Source organism: Pristis pectinata, chromosome 11 (assembly GCF_009764475.1).
Source record: "Pristis pectinata isolate sPriPec2 chromosome 11, sPriPec2.1.pri, whole genome shotgun sequence".
NCBI classification, from domain to species: Eukaryota; Metazoa; Chordata; class Chondrichthyes; order Rhinopristiformes; family Pristidae; genus Pristis; species Pristis pectinata.
The window spans coordinates 39,193,198-39,221,136 of NC_067415.1; the positions used below are offsets into that span (position 1 = coordinate 39,193,198).

Below are 27,939 nucleotides of genomic sequence, written 5' to 3' on the forward strand. Positions count from 1 at the left end.
TACTTCATCATTATGTGCGTGTCACTCCCTCCTTCAATTTAAAGTGGTCCATGGAGCTCACCTGTCCAAAGTCAAATTATTGCGTTTCTATTCTGATACATCTCCTTATTGTGACAAATGCAATAATGGAGAGGCTTCTTGAATTCATATGTTTTGGTCATGTCTGAGTCTGGAAAAATACTGGATAGAGGTATTTCAAACCTTTTCTGTGCTTTTTAAAATAAATTTTAAGCCAAATCCTTTAACTGCATTATTTGGGATTGGAGAGAAAGATATAATTCTGGAGACTTCCAACTTACTGGCCTTTAATTCTCTTATAGCCAGGAAGGCTGTATTGCTTAAATGGAAGGAAACTACTCCTCCCATTCATGTTCTATGGTTACGGGATGTTATGCGATATCTAAATTTAGAGAAGATCCATTGCTCTATTTCTGGATCTACTCTGAACTTTCAAATATTATGGGGACCTCTTTTGAACTACTTTCAAAACCACTGATTTGGTGCTTTAAGTACCGATATTGGCCAATATTATTATGACTTTAGGGTGTTTTTTTTGTCTTTTTACCAAACAGCTTCTGTTTTGGTAGTGGGGTTAGATTTTTTTGTTATAATAAAATTATTCCAATTTATTAATGTTATCATTTTTGTTTATTAATGGAATATTGTGATTTCAAGTGTGATTAAATACAATCTATTATGTAACATTTTGTTTTTTCCTTTGTTTCATGAACTTTGTATTTTTTATTTGGAATTAATAAAAATATTGAAAAAGAGGAAAAAAAAGTAGAATTAATGTAGAATTAGTGTAAGTAGGTGGTTGAAGGTTAGTGTGGACTTGGTGGGCTGAAGGACCTTTTTCCATGCTATATGTCTCTCTGAACCAATGACTCTTTGAGAATTCAGCACCAAGGATAAAATAAAAGAGCATGAGATTCAGCAAGAACTAGCCTTGGTGAAATCTAACCATATAATTTTTGTAACTACAGTGACCTTTATTCTGCACCCTCCATAAAAGTCGGTTAATCCAAAGCTTTGTTGTTCATCTTCTAATCTATACATTGACCGGAATCTATGCTTTCCTCCATTGACATCCATTTCCCCAAGCATCGGGTTTAATACTTTAATCCTTCTGTTTGGATCCCTTCGTGGTATTTTCCTTTTGCACTGAATCCTTCAGTGGCCTTGAAACCTTCCCAGTTCCCCTGACTAAAACCTCTTGTGCATCATTCCTTTTGACATTTGACAGCTACCTAATCCTATGCTCTGGAATTTGTTTTTTTTTCTTTAAGACTCTACCAAAAACTTTTGACTAACCACTTGATCTCTTTTTCTAATATCCATGTGGTTTAGATTATGTTCTTTGTGGTTGTGTCTCTAAACTTGATAAAAGCTATTATTTTACATTAACACCATTAATACAAAATTTGGTCATCTTCCAGTGCCTTGAGGTGCTTGTAGTAGGCAGACCAGGTCTTAGAAATATATAGGAAGGCAGGGCTCACTGGTGCCTGGTAGACCATGAGTCTTATGCCAGATCTTGATCTTCAAATATCCTTTCACTTAGTTTACCAAAGGCTGGAAAAAATATCAGGATTGCTGTCTGGGGGTCCTCTCCCAAGGTAAGCTTCCCATCACTGAAGCCCTAATTACTCTCTGCTATGTTCAGCTGGCCATATAATTCAAGTTCCTAAACCCAGATTTCTGAGATTACCAGATGGATAGAAAAAGAAAACTCAAGGATGTGCTCAAGACTTCCTTGAAGTGCAATATCCCCATACCAACTACAGGGAACTTCTTGCCCATGATCACTTTGAGGGTCCATTGACAACCATGAGATCAGGCATCAGGAGCACACAGAAGCCCTGCATAAGCAGTGGAAGGAGTGTGCCATCTCACGAACTGCCCACCCACTTGCCCCATCTGTGGAAACATCTGCAGTTCCTGCATTAGCCTCATTAGCCATCTCTGAACCCATAGAATTGGAGTAGAAACAAGTTATCAGGGGACTGCCTAACAAGAAAAGATTATATATAGGTTTTCAAAAGGCAATTAATAATGGTGCTTGTGGATTATGAAAGCAAATGAGATCAAGGAGTGTGTGGCTCAAGCAGAATTAAAAATAATGGTTCCTGTTGGTAGAATGTTATATTAATTTCCAGGAGTCAGTGATGTTTGCATTTTTCTTTTTAACAAAGTTTTGTGGTATAAGACAAACCACAAATTAAATTTATAAATTATATACTTGGAGACACGAGGCTACAAATGCTGAAACCTGGAACAAAAAAATGAGCTGCTGGAGGAACTCAGTGGCTCAGGGAGCATCTGTGGAGGAAAATGAACAGTCGAGATTTTGGGTTGAGACCCTCCACCCCCACTGAAAGGGTAGAGTGGAGATAGCCAGTATAAAGAGGTGAGGGGGAGGGATGAGGCAAGTGCTGGCAAGCGATAGTTGGATCCAGGTGAGGAGGGGAGGATTGGCAGATGGAGTCAGGAAGGGTGGTTATAGTGACAGAGGTTGGGAGATGATGTAGAAATGACAAAGGGCTGCAGATTATAAAAATAATGGAAGGTGGAGTGGAATAAAATAGGGGAGAGATGGGAACCTTGAGGAGGAGGGGTGAGGGGACTGAGTGGGAGGAATGTGTAGGTGAAGGGCAGATGGAGTAGGTGGGAGAAGGGGGAAGAAACTGGGTGATAGAGGGCCGAGGGTGGGGTTATTGGGGGGGGGGGGGAGTGTGTTTGAGGACTTGAGTAGATCAGAAAGAGACGGGGGAGTGTGTTACTTGAAATTGGAGAATTCAATGTTCATGCCATCAGGTTGTAGACTACCCTAGTGGAATATGAGATGCTTTTCTTCTAGTTTGCGTTTGACCTCACCCTGGAAGTGGAGGAGGCCAAGGACAGACGGGTTGATGTGGGAATAGGAAGAGGAATTAAAATGGCTTGCAACCAGGAGCTCCAGATGGCCATTGTGGACAGAGCGCAGATGCTCAGCAAAGCAGTCACATAATCTGCACTTGGTATGAAACTTGGAATGTGGTTAACTGTAAAAAGAAGCACAAGGAACTTAAATATGGCAAAAACAGATTAATGTGTTAGGCAGCTTGATGCCTGAAAAGTGATCTTTAAGAATAAGGTTAATAGGGGGACATATGGACCTTTTTGATCAAATAGGATAGATTACATTCACCACATGACCCACTTGCTCGATTGACAGCATAAGCTTAAAGGACCCTTGCCAGACGGTCTTATCCTTTGTAGTGACATGAAGCTGATCTAATTCTCTGACCATCTGTCAGTGTGAACAAAAGCTGATGTAGGGCATGCTAACAACTATGGGTGAAAGTATGGGTAGGAGTTTGGTCCTCCTGCTCAGGCAGATATGCCTTCAATCCATTATACTTCCAAGGTGCAATGTCCCCATCAGAAGATAAGGCCCAGTGTTTCTACACTATCAGCAGGTTTTTAAAAGAAGAATGCCAAGAATAATATGGAATATGCCGTATGTGGTTTTATCAGTAAGTTTTTTGCACCATTTTTTTTTTTTGCAGTTAAATGCCTTTTATGAAGCCTCTGATTGCTCAATGGGCTTTGTTGTTAGTTTCTGCTTACCAGTTATATTTGGTGAATAGTTTGTAATCCCTATCTCTCTGCAATTCCTGTGAATGGACATTATGCATTGTGTATGTGTGTCCTAGTTCACGTTGAATGTAACCTCTCTTTGTGTATTTAAAACCTGTTTGTCATTTTGTTGCCAATTACTAATCCAAATCACTGCTTTAAGTCTACTCAGCATCAATGTTTGTAAAATCTCTTTTGGTAAAATAACCAATGTATTTCTCACACAATAACTGATAGTAGAAGGATTAGGGGGAACTCACTGCAATAAGTAAGGACTTTGAGGTGGCTTTGAAAGACTGATGAAGTTTCATGAAGATTTGATCCAGATGGTTTGAAGCTCTATCAGAGTATGAATGAATGGGAAGCTAGGCTTGGAGACCATATAGAGGGGGAGGTAGAAAATTAGGTACCAAACTATTTTTTTGAAGTTTTGTAGAGAGCTTAATATAAAGCTTCTTTTCCTGAAGTTTGCTCAGAACTTTGCTGATTAGTATAAATTTTGGAGAATTCCCAGAAATACCACTGAAGTCATTGACCTGAAATATTAAATCTCTTCAGGGATGCTGCCTGACCTGCTGAGTATTTCCAGCCTTTTGCTTTTTCCCAGAAATAGGAATAACAGGAAAACAAAACTCTTCCGAACCAGAACCATTTCTATTTATCACTATTTGCTTCTTATTATCAAGACAACATTTTAACCTATATCATTAAAGTTCTAGAAAATATTGAGTTAAAGAATTTATTTCATTTACTTAATTATTAGCTTGAATATTCATTGTTGAAGCTTTACTTGTTTCTAAACCATTGTTACTGATCTTTGATTTATTCATTTTTCTTAGAAACTGGGTGTTACTGGCAAGGCCATCCATTTATTGCCCATCTCTAATTACCCTTAAACTGAGTGGATTGCTAGGCCATTTCAGAAACCATTCAAAAATCATCTACATTATGGGTCTGGAATCGCACATCAGCCAGATTGGGCAAAGGTGGTAAATTTCCCCCATGGGGGACATTATTGAACCAGAACATCTTTACAACAATCCAGTGGGTTTTTTAAATTGAATTCAAATTTCACGGCTATAGGATAAGCTCTGACTTCTTATTTCAAACTCTAGATTACCAGTGCAATATTTTAACAACTGCCCCTTATCCAAAGTGTCTACGATTGAGTAACGTATGTGAATATTAATGTTGAAACAGAAATGGATCATATGGTTTCTGGATGTCATTAAATTAACATTTTCATGATAAGTTATTAGGTAGCCATCAAAACACTAAATCTTTTATAGAGTGTGGCAATATTTTGAATATGGTTTTCATCAGATTTAGAGTGAAATTTTTGATCAACTTGAGGTGTGGGCCCAATAAATACAAGCAGAACAAAAATATTTTTATGTTGTGATGGAAGGAAATGCACATATGCACCAGAGCCTTTTATAACTTTGTAATTTTTTTAATATAGTGGGTATCTATTGACTCCATTGTTCCATGCACTAAATTGGGTACCAGTCAGGATTTACAGCCAAGCAGTTTATTTTACAGCAACTAGTTTATGTAGTCAGCAAAAAGCAAATCGGATAATATCCATTTACCTGGTTTCATTTTATTTTTTAAAAAAAGCTGCTGCAAACTAGAGCAAATAGAACTCGTGCCAAAACATCCAGTAAAATCTCTCAATAAAAGGACTTTTTTTTTCTCAGTAATGTGCAGTGAGTGGAGGTTAATTACATAATACAAATTATATGGGTAAAATTAACTCATCATTTCCACTTGAAATGTATTTAATATGGGATTTATCTAATCATTTCTATTCCTGCTGGGAATAATTATGTCACTATGAGCAAGCTTATTTTTTTTGTGCTGCCTACCCTTAGTCTTTCTCCAACCTGTTTTTGCTTTTATGATTTAAAAGGTTCTAGAAATGGCAGCCCCGTTTGAAAGGGAACCAGCAAATCAGTTCTGATTTTTGTCAGAAATAGCAAAGGTGTCAGAAGTGACAGATTTTTGGACAGAGGAAGTGGGGGTGGTATGAAGGGAGGAAAGAACAAAACAGCAGTTCTGTTTAAGTTGGGAACAGGTGGGATGGAATCTGGGGGGGGGGGGGGGAAAAGCTTCTCTCCTGCTCAATTATACAGTCAAAATGAGCCCAGGAGACAACCTTAATCAACAATGGAATCATCTGATTTCTTTTTTTGGTCTAGCTTTCGCTTGAAGGAATTAATTGTTCATCCAAGCTGAAAACCTGTTTTGCAGGTTCTCTAGTCCCTGTGAAAGAATACCCTGCTATCACCTAGTCTGATTCTGCCATTTAATAGGTGTTAAAATGACTGCTGATCCTTTCCCAACCATGTCAATTAAAAGTTGATTTAAAAAAACAAAATCTTGCCCCCATCATGACTTACTAACCCTGATCAGATCATTCCTAAAGCTGTTCTTCTCTTAAACCTGTATGTGTAACCAAAATAGTTTAAACTAGGAAATAATCTCTCAGCAGCAAACAATCTGCTGGAAGAACTCAGCGGCTCGAGCAGCATCTGTGGTAGGAAAGGAATTGTCACATCAGAAATAATCTCTTCCTTGCATCCTGAACACATTCTGAGGCCTGACTTAAATTCTTGTACCTGTCCAAAATTGATGCAATTTATTATAATGAATTATTCTACAAATACATTATAGAGCCCCACATGCTGTAGTTAAGGCACTGTCATGACATCATGTAATTAAATGCTCATCCCACCTATAAATATATTGCTCTCATGATATAAAGCCCTTATTTTAAGAGTTGTTTCTTCCACCTGTCATAGTTGTAAGCCAGTCTGGAAAACAAATTTACATGTTGGGTTTTGGGCGTGGTTCTCCAAACTGCTGCATTTCCAATCAAATACAGAGAGGAAAAACTCCAGACAGCTATAATTATTTTAGCAGAACAAAAACAATGTCATGGATACTGGAAATCTGAAATAAACAAACATAAAATTGGTGGAATATCTGAAAGATGTGAATGGACTATTTTGCTTTCATTTATAATTACTTCCAGTTTTGTATGCCTAACGAGCTTCTGAAATTGCTGAATAAAATTATCTGGATGATTTCTCTTGGCTTCTGTGTGAGGCATTGTCTTAAGAGTTCAGAGTTCCTGGATCTGAGAAAACAGGAAAATAGTAGAGAGCAGGGGAAATGGAAAAAGTTTCAACAACAAATAAAAAGCAAGAAAAATCTAAAAGAATCAATGTAGGAGGAGATAATAAAAATATTGCACTGAAGTGTGGATAAATGGTGTCTATTTTAATACAGTTTGTGTTTATAGTGAATATTAAAAATATAGAACACATTGGATACTGGTTAGTCACTAGCCATTGAATGGAAGTAAGATTTTCAGCTGGGATATGTGACAAGGGATGCTAAAGCATTGTATAAATATTCTCTTATTTAACATATGCTGTACCTTGCAAGTCGTTTGGTTCATGGAGACGCCAACTTGATTTGATAAAGCATCTTTAATGTAGAAAGCGGCACTAGGTGTTTCACAAGTGATACAAATTGAAGTTTTTTTTATATATGCTGAGCCACAGAATGAGGTAATAGGACAATGTCGATTGGTGAGGGGGGGCATGGGGGAGGATGGGGTCAAAGAAATATCCTGAAGGAGAAGAGGTGGTAGAGAGGAAGCTGAACAATTGGCTGTGGTTGGAAGTCATGAAAATGCAAGTGGGTAGAATTGGAGGAACACAGATCTTAAAGGTTTGTAGGATATTACAGAGATGGAAAAGGGATGAGGCAGAGGAAGGACTTGAAAATAAAGATGAGAATTTTGAAATTGAGGTGTTACCAAGCATGAAGGTTCAAAACTGAACACTACTTCAATATTTGTGGTGGTTAATGAGAAGAGAGGAAAAACTGGAGACAGTGGAAGAGTTGATGGTGAGATTGAACTGAATGGCGTTAGTGAACATGTAGAGCCTGATATGATTTAGATGTTGTCAAGGGGTAGTCTGTAAAAGGGAAAGAGAAGAGGATGAACTTCTTGGGGTTTCTCAAGGTAGCAGTGTGAGGGTCAGAAGAAAACCCAATGCACACATTTGGTAGCTGTGTGAGGGCACTTTCACCCAGCTGAATAACATGGAAGGTTTGGAGGAGGATGGTGCACTCAACCTTGTGGCTAAGGTCAAGAAGAATGAAAATGGGTAGTTTTCACTTAAAATATTGAAAATAGTGTCATCCTACTTTGATAATGACTGTTTCAAAGTTCTGATGGGGCCATTCAGCTTATTATAGGGATTCAAGGTGCAATCAGGGGATAGGTAGGTATGTTCACAGACTTTGGAGAAGAGAGTGAAGATGGATATTGGGCAGCAGTTTGCATGATCTGGGATTTTTAAGAGGGTAATAATGGCAGAATTGAAAGTGGGGCAAGATGATGTAATAGTTCCCAAGGAGTGGATACCATTTAACAATATCAACTAAAACAGACTAGGAAGGAAAGTTGTATGACTAAAAGTTTGGTTGGAATAGAATTGTTGAATAGGGTGTGTTCTTGTGGTGAGAACTGGAGATGAGATGGAGTTCAGATATATTTGTTTGAATTTGTAGTCTTGGAGAAATTGTGGAATGGCTTTGCTTACTAGAAAGAAGGCAAAATAGGTAAGTATACATTTCTGAAATGTAAATGACGACAGTTCAGATCAATGCCTTTTTCCTTTTAATTTTGAACACTGGCTCTTTACAATTGTGCACAAATAGGAATTCCAAAAATATTTTGCAAAGAAACCAAGTATTTTGGGCAAATGAATTTTCCTGAGCTGTACTTGTATTATGAATGTAAATCCTTATTATGCTACATTGTTATATTGAACAATGGTTATTGCCTTGCTTTTGGTTTGACAAATCTGCTGTGTTGCAGTTTGTTTTATTGTTAACCTTGGAATGTACTTTAGGCCATCCTGATGATAGATGGAGTGATGTATGAGTATGTTAATCCATTCCTGAACATTTGCAGTATTGTTAACCCATTTAATTCCATCTGAATGTTGCCTAAGTTGAAGTTGGGAGGATAGTGGCAAGAGTAGGAATCAGGATATTTCCAGAGTGCACCTTGTATTTGCCCAATGGTAGTATGGAGCACAGTGTTTGCAATTGAGAGCATTATTGCTGATTAAGGGAGTTGATGTTGGTTCAGTGCAAGCTTATTAAAATTATGATGGGTGAGGCATACCCAAGCTCTTTGTTTGCTGCAAGAAAGCAATGCCATTGCTGTAGGCAAGTAAATAAAATCTGGCGTGTTTGAAACTGATATCCTGGGCTTTGAGAGAAAGTTGATATGTTTTGGAACATTGAGATTGGGTTTACTTATCATTTTTTTGTGTTTCACTTTGTTTTTCTCATTATTGTGGGAAGTTCAAATTCATATTTAAGCATCCTGATCTAGTAGGAACAATAACAAAAATGGCCATTCATATACTCCTTTTTAATGTAACAGAACATTAGGATTGATGACCAAAAAGATAGAGCAGAGGGTGGTGTTTGAGACGTGGAAAGAGGAAAAGAGAAAAGTGGGTTTGTGTAGGGTGAGAATTTCAGAACTCCTTTCTTTGTCAGTTGAAAGGACATGTGGATTTTCTTGCCCATGGGAGGACTAAGCTGGAGAAGTTCCTCAGGGAAGTGCCGGGACTAGTTCAACTATAACTGCAACAAGCTGCCTCTCCTAATTCCTTTTGCCTTTATCCAAGAATGAAAATAATCAGATTCTACTGGTTACTTGAAATGACTAAAAAATCTGGTTCTACTTACATTTTACCAGAGGAAATGGCCCAAAAAGGACCATCTTCCTATAATTTTCTTGCAGACTTTATCTTGGACAAGGAAAACTTCTCTTCCTGCGGGTACAGAGGTCATTGTTGCCTTGAACCTCTTAGCAAATGGCCTCCTTTCAAGCTTCCTTGGGTGATATCTGTTGGATCAATCAGTTACTGATGCTTTGGTTGAGAAGGAAAATAAATATCTTAGAGAGGGTGCAACTTTGGCTTACTAGATTGGACAGTGCACTCATCTGAGTTGATCATTGAGGAGATAATAGGTAGAATGAACTTATATTCTTGAGTTTGGAGGAATAGGAGGTGATATTGAAGCACATAATTCTTAAAAGGCTTGATGGATGGAAGGGCTATGTGTTGGGATAAGAAACTACCAATTTCCTCATCAGACTGAGGGAAATGGAGATAGGATGGACATGTGGAGTTGAGATAGAAGGTCATCCATGATTTCAGGAATGGCCGAATAAACTTTTGGAACTAAATGGCCCCACTTTCAGCTCATTTTTATGATCCAACAGGAAATGAGCTTCAGTATTTGAAAATCAAAAAAAAAATCAAGTGCTGGAAATCTAAAATAAAAGTAGAACATGCTAGAAATACTTAGCAGGACAGGCTGCATCTGTGGAAAGAGAAACAGAGTTAACGTTTCAGATCAAAAACTCTTTGTTGGAAATGAGACAAGAAGCTTGTAAAGCTGCAGGGATAGTAGGGGAGGGGAATGTCTCTGATAGGGTAAAACTGGGGTGACCATGTAAACAAAGTTGTCTGGTTAATGAGTGAATGAAAGCAGTTAGAGAGTAGAACATAGGCAAAAGAATGTGGGAGTTGCAAAATGCAGAGCAGGAGGATGTGCCTGGCAGGTTAGGCTAGGCATGTCACCCACTCTTAGAGGGGGAGAAAAGCAAGCTGAGCTAATATCACTGATGGATGACTGACGTAGAGAAATCAAGTTACCTGAAAGCAGCAGCAAACTGTGGCTCTTCACTTTTTCAGTGTGAAACCCTTGCACTAGAGGCAACCCATAAAGTTGCTTGCAATAATGCATTTATCATGAATGGGAAGATTCTATTCAGTAGGGGTCTAGATTGTATGTGACTATAAGGAACATATTATTCAGATATCTGGAAGCTACTACAAGACGGTTGTATGTGCTACCATTATTTAATTGACTATCCAGACACTTGGATGAATTCTGGAGAACCTGAGATACCCTTTGAACTATGAACTATGACTAGTTACCAACCTGAAGCCCGTAAATTGTAATTGAAATAAAAATAATAATGCAGTTTGCGTAATTTAAAAGTGAATAGAATCCAGGGCCATCCCCTTGAAATAAGCTGCTCTTTTTTGCATCCATGTCCAGTCCACCAAAAGGTGGACTAATATGGAGAATGGATAACTAATTCTTTCATCCACAAAGACTCATGGTCACTGGACCAGCTCAGTCCCATATCTAGAGGTTTTGTTGGAACAGCCTTTCTAACCGTGTATATAAGGATTATAGACTTCCAAGTTGGAGAGATCTGTTCCTTGACATCCTTGGAAACTGAGTCCAGGGTATCATTGCAGGTTTGATGCTTGAATCCCTCAGTTCTGCAGCTAAGATTACTCTTCTGCTGGCAAGCTACCATTATTCTAGCCCACCCCCTGCTCTACCATTTCTCTTCCCCTGCAGTGAATCGTGCCATGCCACATACATTTCTTTAACACTAAAATTCAGACAGGAAAAAAGATAATGCAGTGTTAGTAGTAAGAAAAATAACATGATTTAAGAAAGTTGAGATGCAAGAAAGCTAAGCGGGATCAGGCTTCAGTGACTGCTGTGCTTTTGTGCTCTACTACTTCTAATCTTAATTATCATAGTTCACCAGAGATTCTTTTTATATTCCTTCTGTGTTTCAACTCCTCCATCGTCACCTTTGTTAATGTTCAGCTGCTCTGTTATTGTGGTGGATTAGCTGAAAATAAGGCAAAGTGCTGCTGCTTCAGAGGAATGCCATGACAACTGTATAGGTATGCACCCAGTAAGCTGCCAACTATTCAATCTTGTCATCTCCCATCAGCCCTCTGATGTTGGCAACTTTGGAGAGCTGATTTAATTTGCTCTTCAGCCTAGTCAACTGAGTAGGAAGGGGTTTTAAAGTTCTGCAGGCTAGTTATTGCACAGAAAAACTGGGCATGATAAATTATGATGTGCCAAGATAATGACCCACTTATCTAGAGTGTATTTCAAAGGATGACTTGTGAAGCTATAGTTTTAAAAGGTGAGGTATAATAGTCCCCAAGGAACGACGTGGACCATTACATTGTTTTATCATGGTACCTCTGGTATGTTTTGAATTTATTGCAGCACAGTTGTGTAATCTTAGAGTCAAAGATGACACTTGGTTGTCTCTCCACATTGCAGCTCTCTCCCATCGGTGCTCATAGTCGCTCCTTTTGGGCAATTTGTTCCAGAGTGCTATAGGTTGACTTATTAAAACCTAGTGTTTTTGGCTTTGTTGCGAAGTCGTACTTCCCTCTTTGGGTGCATGTGCCAGATCTTCCTCCCTTTTAGGTATGCTTTAAGACTGTGTTATTAAAAGGTGATAATTATCCTTCTATGACTGTTCTTTCAGTTTTAAAAACATTGGTGCATTTCTGCTACATCCCCAGCAACTTTCATCCATTCTAGGTGTTTTAAAACTTTCTATTACTTTCAGTTCCTGCAATGCAGTTCTCCAATGCTACATGCTGGTTGTACACAGCCAGAGCTGGTGGGGTATGCAAGTGATTAGTTCCTGTTTATGATGGTAAGAATCTTAAGCTAGAGTCTCACTTCCAAGCCATAACTTTTTTTGCTGTGTTATTCATAACAGAAGTTTGTCATGTTAGCAAATGCATCAGCTTTGACGGAAACCATGTTTAATGTTGTTAATGTGTTTTCTCTGTTCTCATCTAGGTTTCTTTGAGTTGAGTCACTTTCTTTTATCCTGGTCTTGTATTTCGATAGTATCTGTCATCAATATTTATTCTGTTCTTTATTTTCAGGAACTAGAAATATTGTTGCTATCATGATCGGCAATTCAAAGGGTTTGGAAATACTGGAATTAGTCCGTCGGGGTATCCCAGTGATAATGTCCATAACTGTTGGTTCCCGCCATGTAGAGGAGTGGATGAGTTCTCAGTCAGTTGTGTTCGTTATTATTGCTTTCATAACGATGATGATCATCTCCTTGGCTTGGCTCATCTTCTACTACATTCAGAGATTTCTGTATGCAGGATCACCCTTTTCAAGCCAGGTAAATTTTCATGTATTATAACTGAAAGTATTTTAAAAATCCATTTTAATTCACTAAAATATTTAGCTTTTGGTTTCATATGTGTTTAAGTAAAAAATCACTCTGGTTAGTGATACTCCTGATGGTTACTGTTCTCAGATTTTTATTTTAATGTTGAAGCTTGGTGAGTTACTGCACTGCTTTTTGTAGCTAGTACATATTGCATTGGTGATTGAGGGGATGAATGTTCAGGCTGAGGATTAGGTGCCAATCAACTAAATGTTTACACTGTTGCTTGTTCATTTTCTGAGAATTGGAGCTGAACTCGTCCACATACACGTAGAATGTTCTGACATATCTTTAAAGAAAAGCTTTTGTAACTCAGAAGGTGAGAAACTTGGATACAGAGCTACAGGCATGCTTCTGTAGCCACAGCATTTACGTAACTGGTCAACTTAAGTTTCTGGTCAATGGTGCCCCCTTGGTATTTAAAGGTGGGGATTTGATGATAAAACTATTGAATGTTGAGGGGAGGTAGTTAGACGTTTTTTACTAGAAATGCTCATTGTGTTAAAAGAATACAATTTAACTCTTAACAACCCAGACCTGAATGTTGTCTAGGTCTTGTTCTATGTGGGCCTGGCTTACTGTATTATCAAAGAAATGTGAATGGAATTGCACATTTTGTGTTTATCATGATATTGAGCCATTTGCTGATGATTCTAAATTAAATTTTGAAATTTCCTTCCTCCTTTCTCTTGTAAAGCACAGAGGGTGAATAAACTGCATTTGAGTTTCAGTGCTATGATGCACCTGCCAAATGCTGTGCAAATATGGTCTTTGACAGCTTCTAATTTTTGATTTATTTTTAGCTTTAGCGTGGCTTTCTTTACAGCAATTTAAAAATTTAATTTACTTTTTCTTAGGGGGAGAGTCTGTTCACTAATTGTTTTTGGTATTTTGGAGCTTTATTATGTATTAATATCACTGTAAAATGTTGAATGCCTTGAAATTTCATCCAAACTGCAGTGATTCAGAAAGAACTTGAAACTGAGGTTTGTTTAATTATGTTACAGTTTCCCACAACTTCAAATCTTCTGATTTTGAAGCAAGTGAACGATATTCAAGCAGGGGTTAATTCCAGATTCCCCAAGTTTATTTAACAGAAAAATTCGCAAAAATTATTAAATGGCCAAACAACACTGTAGTCATTTGAATGAGACAACTGGTATCTGCAAAACTAATCCAGAAGCAAAGTACTGCAGATACTGGAAATCTAAAATAAAAATAGAAAATAATGTGGATACTCAGCAGATCAGCAGCATCTCTGGAGTTTTAAAAGTTGTGTTATTTCTAACATTATAAAATTGTTCTGAAAAATGATGGACTGGAAACGTTAACCCCGTATCTCTCCACGGATGTCACCTGACCTGTTGACCGGTGCTATGTTATTTCTGCAGAAGTGTACTACAGCATGGAGGTGAGCTTTGAGAGAGAACTAGGGATGAGAGAAAAGCCTAAGCTTTTAAAGCTTAGGCGCCACTTCCCATTCAACCAGAGGAGATTTAACTGACTTTCCCTTTCATGCAAATAGCAAGGCATTGGGAAGAAGTGCGGTGCAATTGGATAGTACCATCCTCCTGGCAGCAACTGGAAACAGTAAATTATTGTATTGTGTCCCTGGGCTCCATTTAAATGAAACCATATAAACTTGACGACAGACACTTGCTGACAAAGCACATTTAAACGTCTGGATGGTAATCCTTGGGTACCTCCTCCAAATGTGTTTTTACTGTCATCTTCTCTAGCCCCACTGCTAAGCCCAGTTGTGGACTTGGTTATCTGAGTGCCAGATGCATTCAGGCCAGCTTATTTTTGTGAAGTGGTCCTGTTTAAAAAAAAATGTTAGGTGTGCTCCCTCAAGCCTAGCGTCCATTTCAGTTGTTGGCCCAGGCCACTGATATGAAGGGTGGCACATTTCTGATGCAGTTTTGTTTGTGTAATTGCATCTTGTTTTAAATGATTCATGAAACAGACATAGCAATTTATAAACAAAGATGTACAAAGCTTGCACAATTAACATAGTTGGGCTCTGGCACATAGTTCAAAATTATATTTGTCTTAATACCTCCTATTTTCTTAGCTGTCATTAAAGCTAATAAGGGCATTACCCAGAGAATGCTGAGAAATGTAAATGCGCCAGTCTGGTACCAATATGTGGATTATTTGTGTACAGCCTGATTAATGTGCTTATGTATTCAGGAAACTTGAAGATAACAGTTTTAAATATCAATTTTATTCATCTGTTTCAGAACAAAAAAAACAAGAATAACAGGAAAGAAGCCAAGAAGGCTATCAATAAACTTCAGCTTCATACTGTCAGACATGGAGATAGGGTAAGCTATTTTGGGGAGTTTGAGTTTAACTTAGGCCCTGCTGTGGTGTAGTGTTCCATGTTTTAAAAAAAAGTTGTCCTTATTCATCTTGGTATCTTAATCTGATTATGTTGAAACATTGAGATGCTCAATTTTTAAACATTCTGTTTCCTATGCTTTATTTTAATGCTACATATCTTGCACAGATTGTGGATATGGAGGTTATCTCTTAATGATATAGTCTAACACCTTATTGAGAAGTGTGTCTTATTGCAATGCATTGTCTTGAACCCAGAACATTTATTCATTATAACATTTCTGCAGTTTCCGATTACCTAAATCCCAACTACTGATGTCCTTCTTCTCTGTAAAAACTGTTATTTTCTCCTACCTAGTAACTTCTCATGTACACGTCTTACCTTCAGTTATTTCAAGATTATCTAGGAAAACAAAGATGCCTTTTCTTCATAATGTACCATATTAAGCCACCCTCCAACAATTGGTGCCAGGAACTTTTTCTTATTAGTTCACAAAAACCAAAACTACCCATTCGGCTATACCTACCATTTCCACTCCCTTTTCTTTAATACTGAGCCAAATATTTCCAAACATTCCTTGTTACCTTAATTCATATTCAACCCTATTTCTTGCTCTCTAATTCATCTCATTCATAACATCCACCACCTGTTTACTTGAATATATTCTAAACAGTTTGTTAACACACAACTTTCCTTTTAGTCTAATGTACCGTAGGTTGGTATTTTAAATGGTAATATTCTTCCCATTCTGATCCTTTCAGATGTGGTGTTGCCATCCCTTTTATCAATGAAACAAAACAACACCCTTTAAACTAGTGATTGTTGCTCTTTCTCTGTGCTCTTTCTCCCCCTGAACATGTTGATGCCTCCCAAAATGTGTCTTTTCCTCAAACTTGTTTAAATCCCTCTAATCTAGTTTCCACCCAGATGTCCCTTTTCAAAAAGATCACAAATTACATTCTTTGAAACTGGCTGTGATAAACTATCCCACAATACTACTTGACCTACCTGCATCTTTCACTACAGTTGATGAGTCAATTGTCCCTGAAGGCTCCTCTGTTGTCCAGATGTGCTTTTACTTGACTCTATTCACATTTACTGAATTTTAGCCAGAGAATAGCTTACAATAGTGTCTCTTAGAATTTTGCCATTGCCATTAGAGACCCTGAAGAATCTTTTTTTTTGCCCTTTTTTCTCAAATCACATGCTACTCAGTAGTTATCCTTCAAAGACCCAGGATCGGGTTCCACATAGACACTCAAAGCACTCAGCTCTATTTTCACAACCACTTTCTTGGACAACTCCACTACTCCACAGATCAACTGGAAACATTGGCTGTTTTTCTTTTGCACAAATGTGGGCCTGACCTCCTGAGTAATTCCATGATTTTCTGTTTTTTAGATTTCTAGCATCTGCAGTTATTTTGATTTTCATCAACTCCATTATTAATTGAAAAGAAATTGCTTGCAACTAAGTTCTAGGATTTTGGAAGCCATTATCTCTGTTCTTGGATCTCCAGTGACCATTCCATCCCGTTTAATTGTCTGAACTGAATTGCATTTGAATTTCTTTCTTTCTTTCTTCAATCTTTTATTGAATTTCAAATTAATATACATAACATTAGTGATTATACATATGGTGCGAAGAGATCAGTGTAACAATAATAACAGTTAATATATACACTCACAGGGAGTAAAATATATAATCCGGACCTCCCAATCTCTTACTAAGTGAGCATGTTACAAAAAAAATTTGAAAAGAAATTTAATTATATAAAAAGAGAACCCCCAAATCAAAAAAAATAAAAGTTCTCTTTCCCATTCATTCTTAATGTTATCAAGTGTCTCAAGATGTATTTTCATAATCAGATCATAAATTATTGCTATTAAGCCCTTCTGATAAGGATTAAAACCTAAAATTTTTTCCATAATTTCAATTTTATATGGTATCGGAAAAGTAGGTAAAACAACTTTAAAAAAATTTCTAATCTGTAAATATCGGGGGGGGGGGGGGGGTAAGTGATCTAGGCAGATTGTATTTATTAGACAGCTGTTCAAAAGACAAAACAGTTGTCAATGAATAAATCACGAAAGCATGTTATTCCCTTCATTTTCCATAAAGAAAAAGCTAAATCAATTCTGGATGGTTGAAAGAAAAAATTAGATTGGATAGGACTTGATAAAATGAATTTATTCAATCCAAAAAATTTACGTAATTGAAATGATATTCGTATTGTATGTTTAACTATTGGGTTAATCATTTGTTTACTCAATTTAGTAAGTGCAAAAGGGAGTGGGGCTCCTAAAATAGAAGCTAATGACAATCCTTGCACTGACTCATGCTCAAAATACACCCATCGAGGACATTGAATTACATCTAAATCTTGTGCCCAGAAAATTAAATATCTAATATTAATTGCCCAATAGTAAAATCTAAAGTTAGGCAAAGCCGTACTGCCATCCTTTTTAAATTTTTGTAAATATTCCTTACTTAACCTTGGGTTTTTATTCTGCCATATATATGAAAGAATTTTAGAATCAATAGTATCAAAAAAGGATTATGAGATGAAAATTGGAACTGCCTGGAATAAATACAAAAATTTTGGCAAAATATTCATCTTAACCGCATTAATTTGGCCAATCAATGATAGACAATGGGGATCATTTAGTAAACAATTGTTTAACATGATCAATTAAGGGTAAGAAGTTAACTTTGAATAAGTCCTTGTTCTTCTTGGTAATCTTAACACCCAGATACGTAAAATAATCTGATTTAATCTATAACCAGAGAAAACAATAAACTGAGCAAGCACTGATAATGCTGCAGGGTTAGATTTCTCCGGGTTAGAGATATAGAGTAACAGGTCATCTGCATATGGTGATATCTTATGGGTCCCCTTTCCGCAAGTGATACCATAGAACCATACAGCACAAAACAGGCCCTTTGGCCCACCATGTTGTGCCGTCCATCAGACCACCCTCACACTACCTAACCCCTTCCTCCCGCATATCCCTCTATCTCACATTCCTCCGTATGCCTATCCAACAAGTTCTTGAACCTGTTCAATGTATCTGCCTCCACCACCACCCCAGGCAGTGCATTCCATGCACCAACCACTCTCGGGGTGAAAAACCTCCCTTTGACATCTCCCCTGAACCTCCCACCCATAACCTTAAAGCCATGACCTCTCGTCTTGAGCATTGGTGCCCTGGGAAGGAGGCGCTGACTGTCTATCTATTCCTCTCAATATTTTATATACCTCTATCATTTTATATACCTCTACCAATACGTTAAAAGAGTCCCGAAAGGCAGTTGCCTAGGGTTCCAAGGCAATATCAAATAATAAAGGACTTAAAGGGCAGCCCTGTCTAGTGCCTCGAAAAAGCCTTAAAAAGGGGGATCTCTGATTATTAGTAAATATTGAAGCCATAGGTATATGGTATTATCAGTTTAATAGTAGATATAAAATTTGGGCTAAAATTAAATTTCTCAAGCGTGTTGAATAAATTTTCCCATTCGACTCTATCAAACACCTTCTCAGTATCAAGCGAGATAACACATTCTGGAATTGTAGATGAAGGGGTATATACAATATTCATTAACCTCGTAATATTAAAATGCAAATAACTATTTTTAATAAATCCTGTCTGGTCATCAGAAATAATTTGTGGAAGTAGTCTAGAAGCCAATATTTTGGAAAAAATTTTGGAATCCACATTCAATAAAGAAATAAGTCTGTAAGATGCACATTCAGTGGGATCTTTATCCTTTTTAAGAATTAAAGAGATAGTTGCCTCATAAAAGGATTGTGGTAATTTACCTACTGAGGGCATCTTTATAAAATTTTACCTAACCAGGGGGACAGAAGATCAGAAAAGGATTTTAAAACATTAAACTGTATACCCATCAGGAGCAGGTGTTTTACCCAAATTCATTGAAGAATTTCTTTCTTTATTTCTTCCTCTGAAATGGGTGCATCTAATATTAAACGTTCATTAAGTGATAATTTCGGAATCTTCAAATTCCTTAATTCACACATTGATGTAGAATCCTCAGGAAATTCTGATTGATATAAAGAAGTATAAAGTTCTTGAAAAGATTTATTAATTTGATCGTGGTCTACCATGTAATTACCATCTTGTTTATGGACTTTAATAACCTGACGTTTAGTTGAAGCAGCTTTCAGTTAGTTGGCCAACAATTTACCAGATTTATCACCATGTATATAAAACTGACTCCTAGTTTTGAGTAATTGATTTTCAATTGGAAATGTTAATAATAAATTGTGTTGTAATTGAAGTTCAGTTCTCTTTTTATAGAGCTCCAAATTAGGAGCATCAGAGTATTTTTTTATCGATTTCTTTAATCTTATCAGCCAATATACATAATTCATTATTAGTTTGTTTTTTCAATCCAGTAGAATATGAAAAAAGTTTTAACCACGGATATAAGCTTTAAAGGTATCCCATAATATCCCACTGGAAATTTCTTTTGTAAAATTAGTTAAGAAGAAAAAGGAAATCTGTTCTTTAATAAAACGAACAAAGTCTAAATCCTGCAGTAAAGAAGGATTGAATCGTCATTGTCTGGCACCAGAGGGTACGTCCACTAATTTAATTGATAGTTTCAATGGCACATGATCAGAAATGGCAATTGCTTCATACTTAGTCAATAACAAATGGAGCTAATCAAGAGTCAATTTTTTAAAAAAGTAATCAATCCTAGAGTAGTTGTGATAGACATGAGAAAAGAATGAAAACTCTTTATCATATGGGTGTAGAAATCTCCAAGCTTCTAAAATTCCGGAATCAACTAAGAAGGAATTAATAAAGACAGCGGATTTGTTTGGAAGTATGTGATATGACACAGATCAAAGGGTTTAAACAACAATTGAAACCTCCAACCATAATCAAAGTATATTCGTTTAAATTAGGAAAAGATGCAAATAAATGTTTAAAGAACTCGGGATGATCAACATTAGGTGCATAAACATTAACCATAACAACTTTTTTGTTATGAAGTAAGCCAGTAATGAATAAAAAATCTACCATTCTGGTCTGAAATTGTTTCATGATGAACAAATGAAATCGGAGTCTATAAAAATAGAGACTCCTTTTGCCTTTGCTTGTGAATTAAAATGAAACTGTTGACCCCTCCAAAATCTAAAAAAGCACTGATTATCCTCTCCTAATGAGTCTCCTGTGCAAAAATAATCTGAGCGTTCAGTCTATGAAAAACTTTAAAGATCTTCTTCCACTTAATTGGATTATTTAAACTGTTCGTATTCCATGAAACAAAATTAATCATCCATTTTAATAGACTAAAAACATATGGTATGTAAAGGGTTAACTTTACTGCACAGGAGACTCATTAACAGGAAGAGGAAAGAGTTCAAAGAGGAGCTGGATATGATAACAATTCAGGCATGTTTGTAGTTTGTCAGTCCAGAAGAAGAAAACTAATCTAAAAGCAGCCCCACCCCCTGCCCACAAAAGCCCGAAAACTGGCCAATAGACAGCCAGAATACTACCCACTAAATTCCTTAACCCCACCTCTTTTGGTGGCAAATCTCCAAGTTAAAAGGAATGTAAGACACCACTGATAGTCAAAACATGAAAGTATAAGTACCCAAAACAGAATTTTGAAATATAAACATGCTTACTGAAAAGGTTCTACACAGTCAAAAATACTGACAGTCGACATTTTAAAAAAAATACAATCTTACTATTATTTCAAAAGAAAAAAAAGCGATCACTGTCAGATTCTTAATTATTATCAAAACAAACCATTAAAAATATTAAAGTAAAATAATAAAAGGGGAAAAAAATTGTTAAATAGAAATATGATAAGTTTCCATGTTCCAGAACTGAGCACGAAAGTGTTAACAAAGGGCAGAAAAAATGTCTCTGGACTTAATTAACTTACATATTTGAACATTTTTTTATTACCTAGTAGACCAAATAGGTATAAAAATCAAAGACTAGCACGTTTCTTAACCATCTGAAGTCAAAAGTTAATCTTTGAGAAATTCTTTGGCTTCCTTCACGGAATTAAACCATTTGCGTGATTTGTCAGGGAGTACAATCCTCAGATGAGCTGGGAACAATAATGCAGGTTGATAGTTCCCTTGATAAAGTAGCGATGTAATCGGTTTATAACGCAGTCTCTCTTTCATAACTTCTGGGCTGTAATCTTCAACCAGACAAAACTTCCAATCTTTATATTGGATCATTCCTTGACGATGAGCGATTTGAATCAAATGCTCTTTAGTACTCACATAATGAAATCTCAATATTACTGGCCATGGTTTTTGCTCTGCCGGGGGTTTTGGTCTTAACACTCGATGAGCACGATCAAGTATGGGACGTACAGGGAAAACTTCAGAGCCAAACGCGTCCATCAGAAGTTTAGAAAAGAATTCAATAGGATTACCAGTTTCAGCGTCTTCAGGAAAGCCAATAATCCTCAAATTGTTTCTCCAACTGCAGCTTTCTAAATCAATGATCTTCTGTCTTTGCTGTTCCAGTCTTAGGGTGGTCGCAGTTAAATCTTTTTCCAGTAAGCCCAGTCTACGATCTCTTTGCCAGCTTCATCCAGTTCAGCAATTAATTGCTGTTGTTTAACATTTTCCTGTGCTAGTGTTGTTTGTCTGTCTTCAATCTCCTTTAACAGCGTTTCCAAAGTGGAAAATCTCTGATCAAGTTTTTTTTTATCCAGTTTAGAAATAGCTTCCAAAGTAAGTTGTGGGTCTCCATTACCCTTGCTATCAGCTGCAGCTTTAGCTTTGGTGTTCATTTCTGGGAATTAAAGATCAAAATCAATCTTATGAAAGTATTATAAAAGTCTTATTAAGGGGTGGCATACAAGAGATTAAAAGGTGAGTGGAGCAGTGCCAAGATGCGACCTACTCCATCTAGCGCCACCAAGAGAGTCCATGAATTTCATTCATTGTTTGCATTGTTCATAGCATTGCCTCCCCCTGCTCCTGTTTCAGGTCACCTGCTCCTGAAAACTTCTTCCATACTTTCACTACTCCTAGAATTGACTGTTCCATTGTTCTATTGACCCTCTTTCTTTTATCCTATGTAAATATACCCTTCCAAAATCGTAGCCCTTTTGGCTTGTTCCAAGTCTTAATTGCCCCTCACACTTGTGTACTTTGACCTACAGTTGTTCTTACTCCAGCAATGGCCTTGGTTTTAAAATCTTTATTCTTCTTTCCCACTAACATTTTGATCTGCACCTCCAAGATTACTTGCATGTTTTACATCTCTGCACTCCTTCATTTCTGATCTCTTGCATATGACAAATTTTAATCACTCTGCCATTAGGAGCTTTGCTTTAAGCTGCCTTTCCCCTAAAAATCTCAAACTCTCAATCTTGATTTTTAAAAGTGCTCCTTAATACCTTCCTCTTTATTCAAGCCTTTGATCATTTGATCTGATATCTTCTGTTGTGACTAAAAGTTGGATCTTTATTTGACATTACTCCTCTTGGGTGCCTTTTGGATGTTTCATTACATTGGAGGTACCATGTTCTGTTGAATCACAATCTAGTGCAAGCACTCAGCCAAATCTGATATAAAACTGAATAATCATTGTCCACAAAAGTGTACCAGTACATCATACTTGTAGTGTTTTGAGTTCATAATTTATAAACTATCATTTTTTTGTCTTTATCAAAGCTTTCTTTAATATTAAATTGGTAATCGTGGTTCATCTCCATGTCAAAATTACTACTTTATACTTTAACTCTTGTTAGGAAATCGATTTGGGTATTGAAGGCTGTGCTGTGTGCATTGAGATGTACAGGTCCCGAGATATTGTACGAATTCTCCCATGCAAGTATGAACCTTTTATGTTATGCTATACACTGTAAATAATTTAACCTGAAAGGACACGCGAAGGAATATAATTTTCATTAATAAAGATAACATTTATTTAAGCACTTTAAAGAAAGATACAAGAATTTTGGAATATTTTCTTGGCTGTCTTTAAATTTGCTACAAAATAAATATGCTTTTGAAGTGAGGAAATGGACTATTGTTGAACTGTCCTGATCACCTTGATATTACAATGATACATCGTTATTGTGACAATTAGAAGATAAGCATGCCTCCACACCAAGGATTGGAAATCTGTGCATTAGTCACACAAGCCATTTTCTACTGGCAGTTATGGAATAGATTAGGCTTTAGAACTTGTTTCATAGTTGAGCTAAGCCTTGTTTTCCATCAAAAAGGCACAAGTGATGGCATACTCTTAATTTGCTTGGACGAGTGCACCTCAAATAACATTCAAAAAGCTTGAAACCATACAGGATGAAGCAGCCTGCTCGACTGGGACTTCATCCACTACCCTAAAGGTTTACTTCTTCCAACATTGGTACATCGTGGCCATAGTGTGTACCATCTGCGAAGTGCATCATAGTTACTTCGTCAGCACCATCCACAATTGTGACTTGTACCACTAAGGTTGAGGTCAGCAGGTGCACGGGAACACTGCCGCCTTCTAATTTTCCTCCATTTTGCATGCCATTCTGACTTGAAAATAATGGAACACAGTGATAAACTGTTGTCATTTAGTGTTTTGGAGGAAGTCTGACCATTCTGCAGATTGTGGTTACAAGGTTTATAATGCTATAATTATCAATGATAAGTTTGTGAGAAGCCATCTATAAAGTTTTTGTGCTTTTTGTAACAACTTGCAGAGGGGGTAAGGAATGAAAAAGATCAGCAAGATTAATGCTCTACCCGGGAAAAGGAATTGCAGTGTTGCTTATTTCTCTTGCCTATTGCTTAAAAATATTATGTGAATCCTGATTTGGTAAATCAAATTACACAAGGAAATTTGCAAGCCATATTTAATGTCAAAATTGTAACTATTCTAATATTCCACATCAATCTGTAGGAGCATTGTTAGAATGGAAGTTGTTAAAAAAAAAATTGTTTGATGATTAGATTTTTATTATCTTTGTTTATGAATGAACACAACAGGATTTGACTACACACAATCATAAACCAGTCCCAAAGAGAACTTGACAAGAAAACTGGCAAGCTGGGTTTTGTGATCAGTTTTAGCACGTACTACAATCGGTTCATGATTTTGTACCTATTCTTTAGGCATGTATTCCATAGAATGTGCATCGATCCGTGGCTTCTTGAGCATCGTACCTGTCCAATGTGTAAACTCGATGTCATTAAAGCACTTGGCTTTATGGTAAGTGTTGGAAAAGTAATTGGATAGAGTAATTAGCTATTCATTTGGTGCAAAATTAAGAGAATATGAGTAACTAAACAAAATAAATATGTCATATTAAGTATCAACTTTAGGGTCCTATCTCTGGGTCAGAAAGCACAGATTTAAACCTCGCTGCAGAAGTTGAGTGCATAAATCTCGGCTGACATTTAAGCACTCCACTAAGGAGGTGCTGCACTGCAAAACAAAAAGCTTCCTCTCTTAAAAGAGCAAGTAAATATGGTACCAGGTCAACACCTCAAGTAGCTGAAAAAGATTCCTTAGCACAGAGCTGGGTGCTGCAATCTTGACTTGATCTGAATTTTCTTTTTAATGCCTCTGCCTCTTCATATTTCTCTATTTGATCTTCATTTAAAACCCATCTCTTAGATCAACATTTTGATCATCTCTTTTATTCAGAGATGTGATTAGAAGAAACATTTATTTTTAATCTTTTGTTGCTGACTAAATTGTTTACATCTGTGCTAGATGGATGCATGTGAAAATGTTGAAGTAGTTATACCAGAGTCAGAACCTGACAGCATCCCAGTTGGCAATCCAAGTGTTCCCTTACAAGAAGCAGGAGCTGAAACAAGCATGTTCCCCGGCTCTCCAACCTTTGAATCTTTACAGCATGATGATAGACTAATGGAAGAGGATGAAGCTGTAGCCTTAATTGGTATGTACATTTGTTCAAAAGTTTGAGTATAATAAAATTATTCCTCAGGCAGACTATCACAGATTACATAAAACTAAAAGCAAATGGAGCTGCAGAGGAAGTAGAGTTGGACCTGGATGATGGGCTTGATTGTTGCTTGGTGGTAACTAAGGCTTGCAACAAACGTAGTAGCATTATGGCACTGCTGAGAGCCACTTGAGAATCAGTGTCGTTTTCCTCTTGCTCATCTTCTGCATTCATTTGCAGTGTGATGAAAATGGACATTAGGAACTTGTCTGCAATGCATGGACATATCATGCAATCTAGATAACCATCTTAATACATGTTTCACAGATCCGCTTGAAAAACTTGGCAGCATGGACTATGAAATACTTTGAGTGTCATTCATCCTTGTCCCACGTATCATTTAGGTGTTAGAGTTGGCGCTAGCAGTAATTTTCTGGTTGTTTAAACTTGTAAAGTAGCTGGTGACTTTTTACAGTGTAAAATTGTCACTACAAGGAAATGGGAAAATTTATGGCGAGGGGAAGAATATGTCAATTGGCTAATATTGTATTCAAACGCACAAGATAAGATGGGTAATTTCAAAAACTGTGCCTCTTGATGAACAATTTTTAATGAAGTTCTTTCAGCTACTTGATTAAATATGGTGTGAAAGCCCATAGAATGTGGAAGCATAGATGGAATTAGGTTTAAAGATAGAAAACTGGGCAGAGCTTATATTTTGGATGCATTTCAGTCTGCAGGAAGGTAATAGTAATGTCAGGTACATCTTTGACCCCTATTGTGCCCTACAAACTACCCACCATGCATGCATAAATACCATAGGACCATACAGCACAAAACAGGCCCTTCGGCCCACCATGTTGTGCCGTCCATCAAACCACCCTCACACTATCTAACCCTTTGCTCCCGCATATCCCTCTATCTCACATTCCTCCATGTGCCTATCCAACAAACTCTTGAACCTGTCCAATGTATCTGCCTCCACCACCACCCCAGGCAGTGCATTCCATGCACCAACCACTCCCTGGGTGAAAAACGTCCCCCTGACATCTCCCCTGAACCTCCCACCCATAACCTTAAAGCCATGCCCCCTCGTCTTGAACATTGGTGCCCTGGGAAGGAGGTGCTGGCTGTCTACTCTATCTATTCCTCTCAATATTTTATATACCTCTATCATGTCTCCTCTCATCCTTCTCCTTTCCAGTGAATAAAGCCTTAGCACCTTAAGCCTCTCCTCATATTCCATATGCTCTAATCCAGGCAGCATCCTGGTAAATCTCCTCTGCACCCTCTCCAACGCCTCCACATCCTTCCTATAATGCAGCGACCAAAACTGAACACATTACTCTAAGTGTGGTCTAACTAGAGTTTTGTAAAGCTGCATCATCACTTCACGGCTCTTAAACTCAATCCCCCGACTTATGAAAGCTAACATCCCATAGGCCGCCTTAACTGCTCTATCCACCTGTGAGGCAACTTTCAGTGAACTGTGAATATGAACCCCCAGATCCCTCTGCTCCTCTACATTGCCAAGTACCTTGCCATTTACCTTGTACTCTGCTCTGGAGTTTGTCCTTCCAAAGTGTACCACCTCACACTTCTCCGGATTGAACTCCATCTACCACTTGTCAGCCCAGCTCTGCATCCTATCAATATCCCTCTGTAAGTTCCGACAGCCCTCCACACTATCCACAACACCGCCAATCTTAGTGTCATCCGCAAACATACTAACCCAGCCTTCCACCCCCTCATCTAAGTCATCTATAAATATTACAAAAAATAGAGGTCCCAGGACCAATCCCTGCGGGACACCACTAGTCACTGCCCTCCAATTCGAGGGCACTCCTTCCAACACAACCCTCTGCTTTCTACAGGCAAACTAATTCCTAATCCACACAGCCAAGCTTCCCTGGATCCCTTGGCCTCTGACCTTCTGAAGAAGCCTACCTTATCAAACGCCTTACTAAAATCCATATAGACCACATCCACCGCACTACCCTCATCAATCTTCCTCGTCACCTCCTCAAAACTCTATCAGGCTTGAGGCAAGATCTTCCCTTCACAAAGCCATGTTGGCTGTCCCTAATCAGTCCATGATTCTCCAGGTGTTCATAGATCCTATCCCTTAGAATCCTTTCTAACAGCTTACCCACCACAGACGTAAGGCTCACCGGTCTGTAATTCCCTGGACTATCCCTACTACCTTTTTTGAACAAGGGGACAACATTCGCCACCCTCCAATCCTCCGGCACCATCCCCATGGACAACAAGGACTCAAAGATCCTTACCAGCGGTTCAACAATCTCCTCCTCCCTCGCCTCTCGAAGCAGCCTGGGGAAAATCCCGTCAGGCCCTGGAGATTTATCTGCTTTGATATTATTTAACAACTTCAACACATCCTCTCTTTATATCTACAACCTCGAGAACATTACCCTTACCAGCACTCCCTTCCGCGTCATCAAGACCCCTCTCCTTGGTGAATACCGAAGAGAAGTATTCATTGAGAACTTCTCCCATTTCCGCTGCCTCCAGGCACATTTTCTCACCTTTGTCTTTAATTGGACCTACCTTTACCCTAGCCATCCTCCTACTCTTCACGTACGTGAAAAAGGTCTTGGGATTTTCCTTAACCCTACTGGCCAACGCCTTTTCATGTCCCCTTCTAGCTCTCCTCAGCCCTTTCTTAAGTTCCTTCCTCGCTACTCTATATTCCTCACGGGCCCTGTCTGAACCTTGCTGCTTATACCTTATGTGTGCTACCTTCTTCTCCCTAACTAGTCGTTCCACCTCTCTCGTCACCCACGATTCCTTCTCTGCCACACCGGGACATATTTATCTCTAACATCCTGCATAAGATCCCTGAACATCGACCACATCTCCATGGTACATTTCCCTTCAAAAAGGACATCCCAAT

The 27,939-nt window shown here is 37.8% G+C and overlaps 1 protein-coding gene across 1 annotated transcript in view; it reads left to right on the forward strand.

Moving 5' to 3' along the window:
* LOC127575837 (E3 ubiquitin-protein ligase RNF149-like) overlaps nt 1-27,939 on the forward strand; it is a 40,626-nt gene that overhangs the window by 8,231 nt on the left and 4,456 nt on the right. Inside the window, exons 3-7 of the mRNA XM_052026004.1 lie at nt 12,462-12,712; nt 15,004-15,087; nt 22,866-22,948; nt 24,226-24,322; nt 24,830-25,019. Of these exons, the coding sequence (XP_051881964.1) occupies nt 12,462-12,712; nt 15,004-15,087; nt 22,866-22,948; nt 24,226-24,322; nt 24,830-25,019 (705 nt within the window). The remainder of the gene's footprint in view (nt 1-12,461; nt 12,713-15,003; nt 15,088-22,865; nt 22,949-24,225; nt 24,323-24,829; nt 25,020-27,939) is intronic.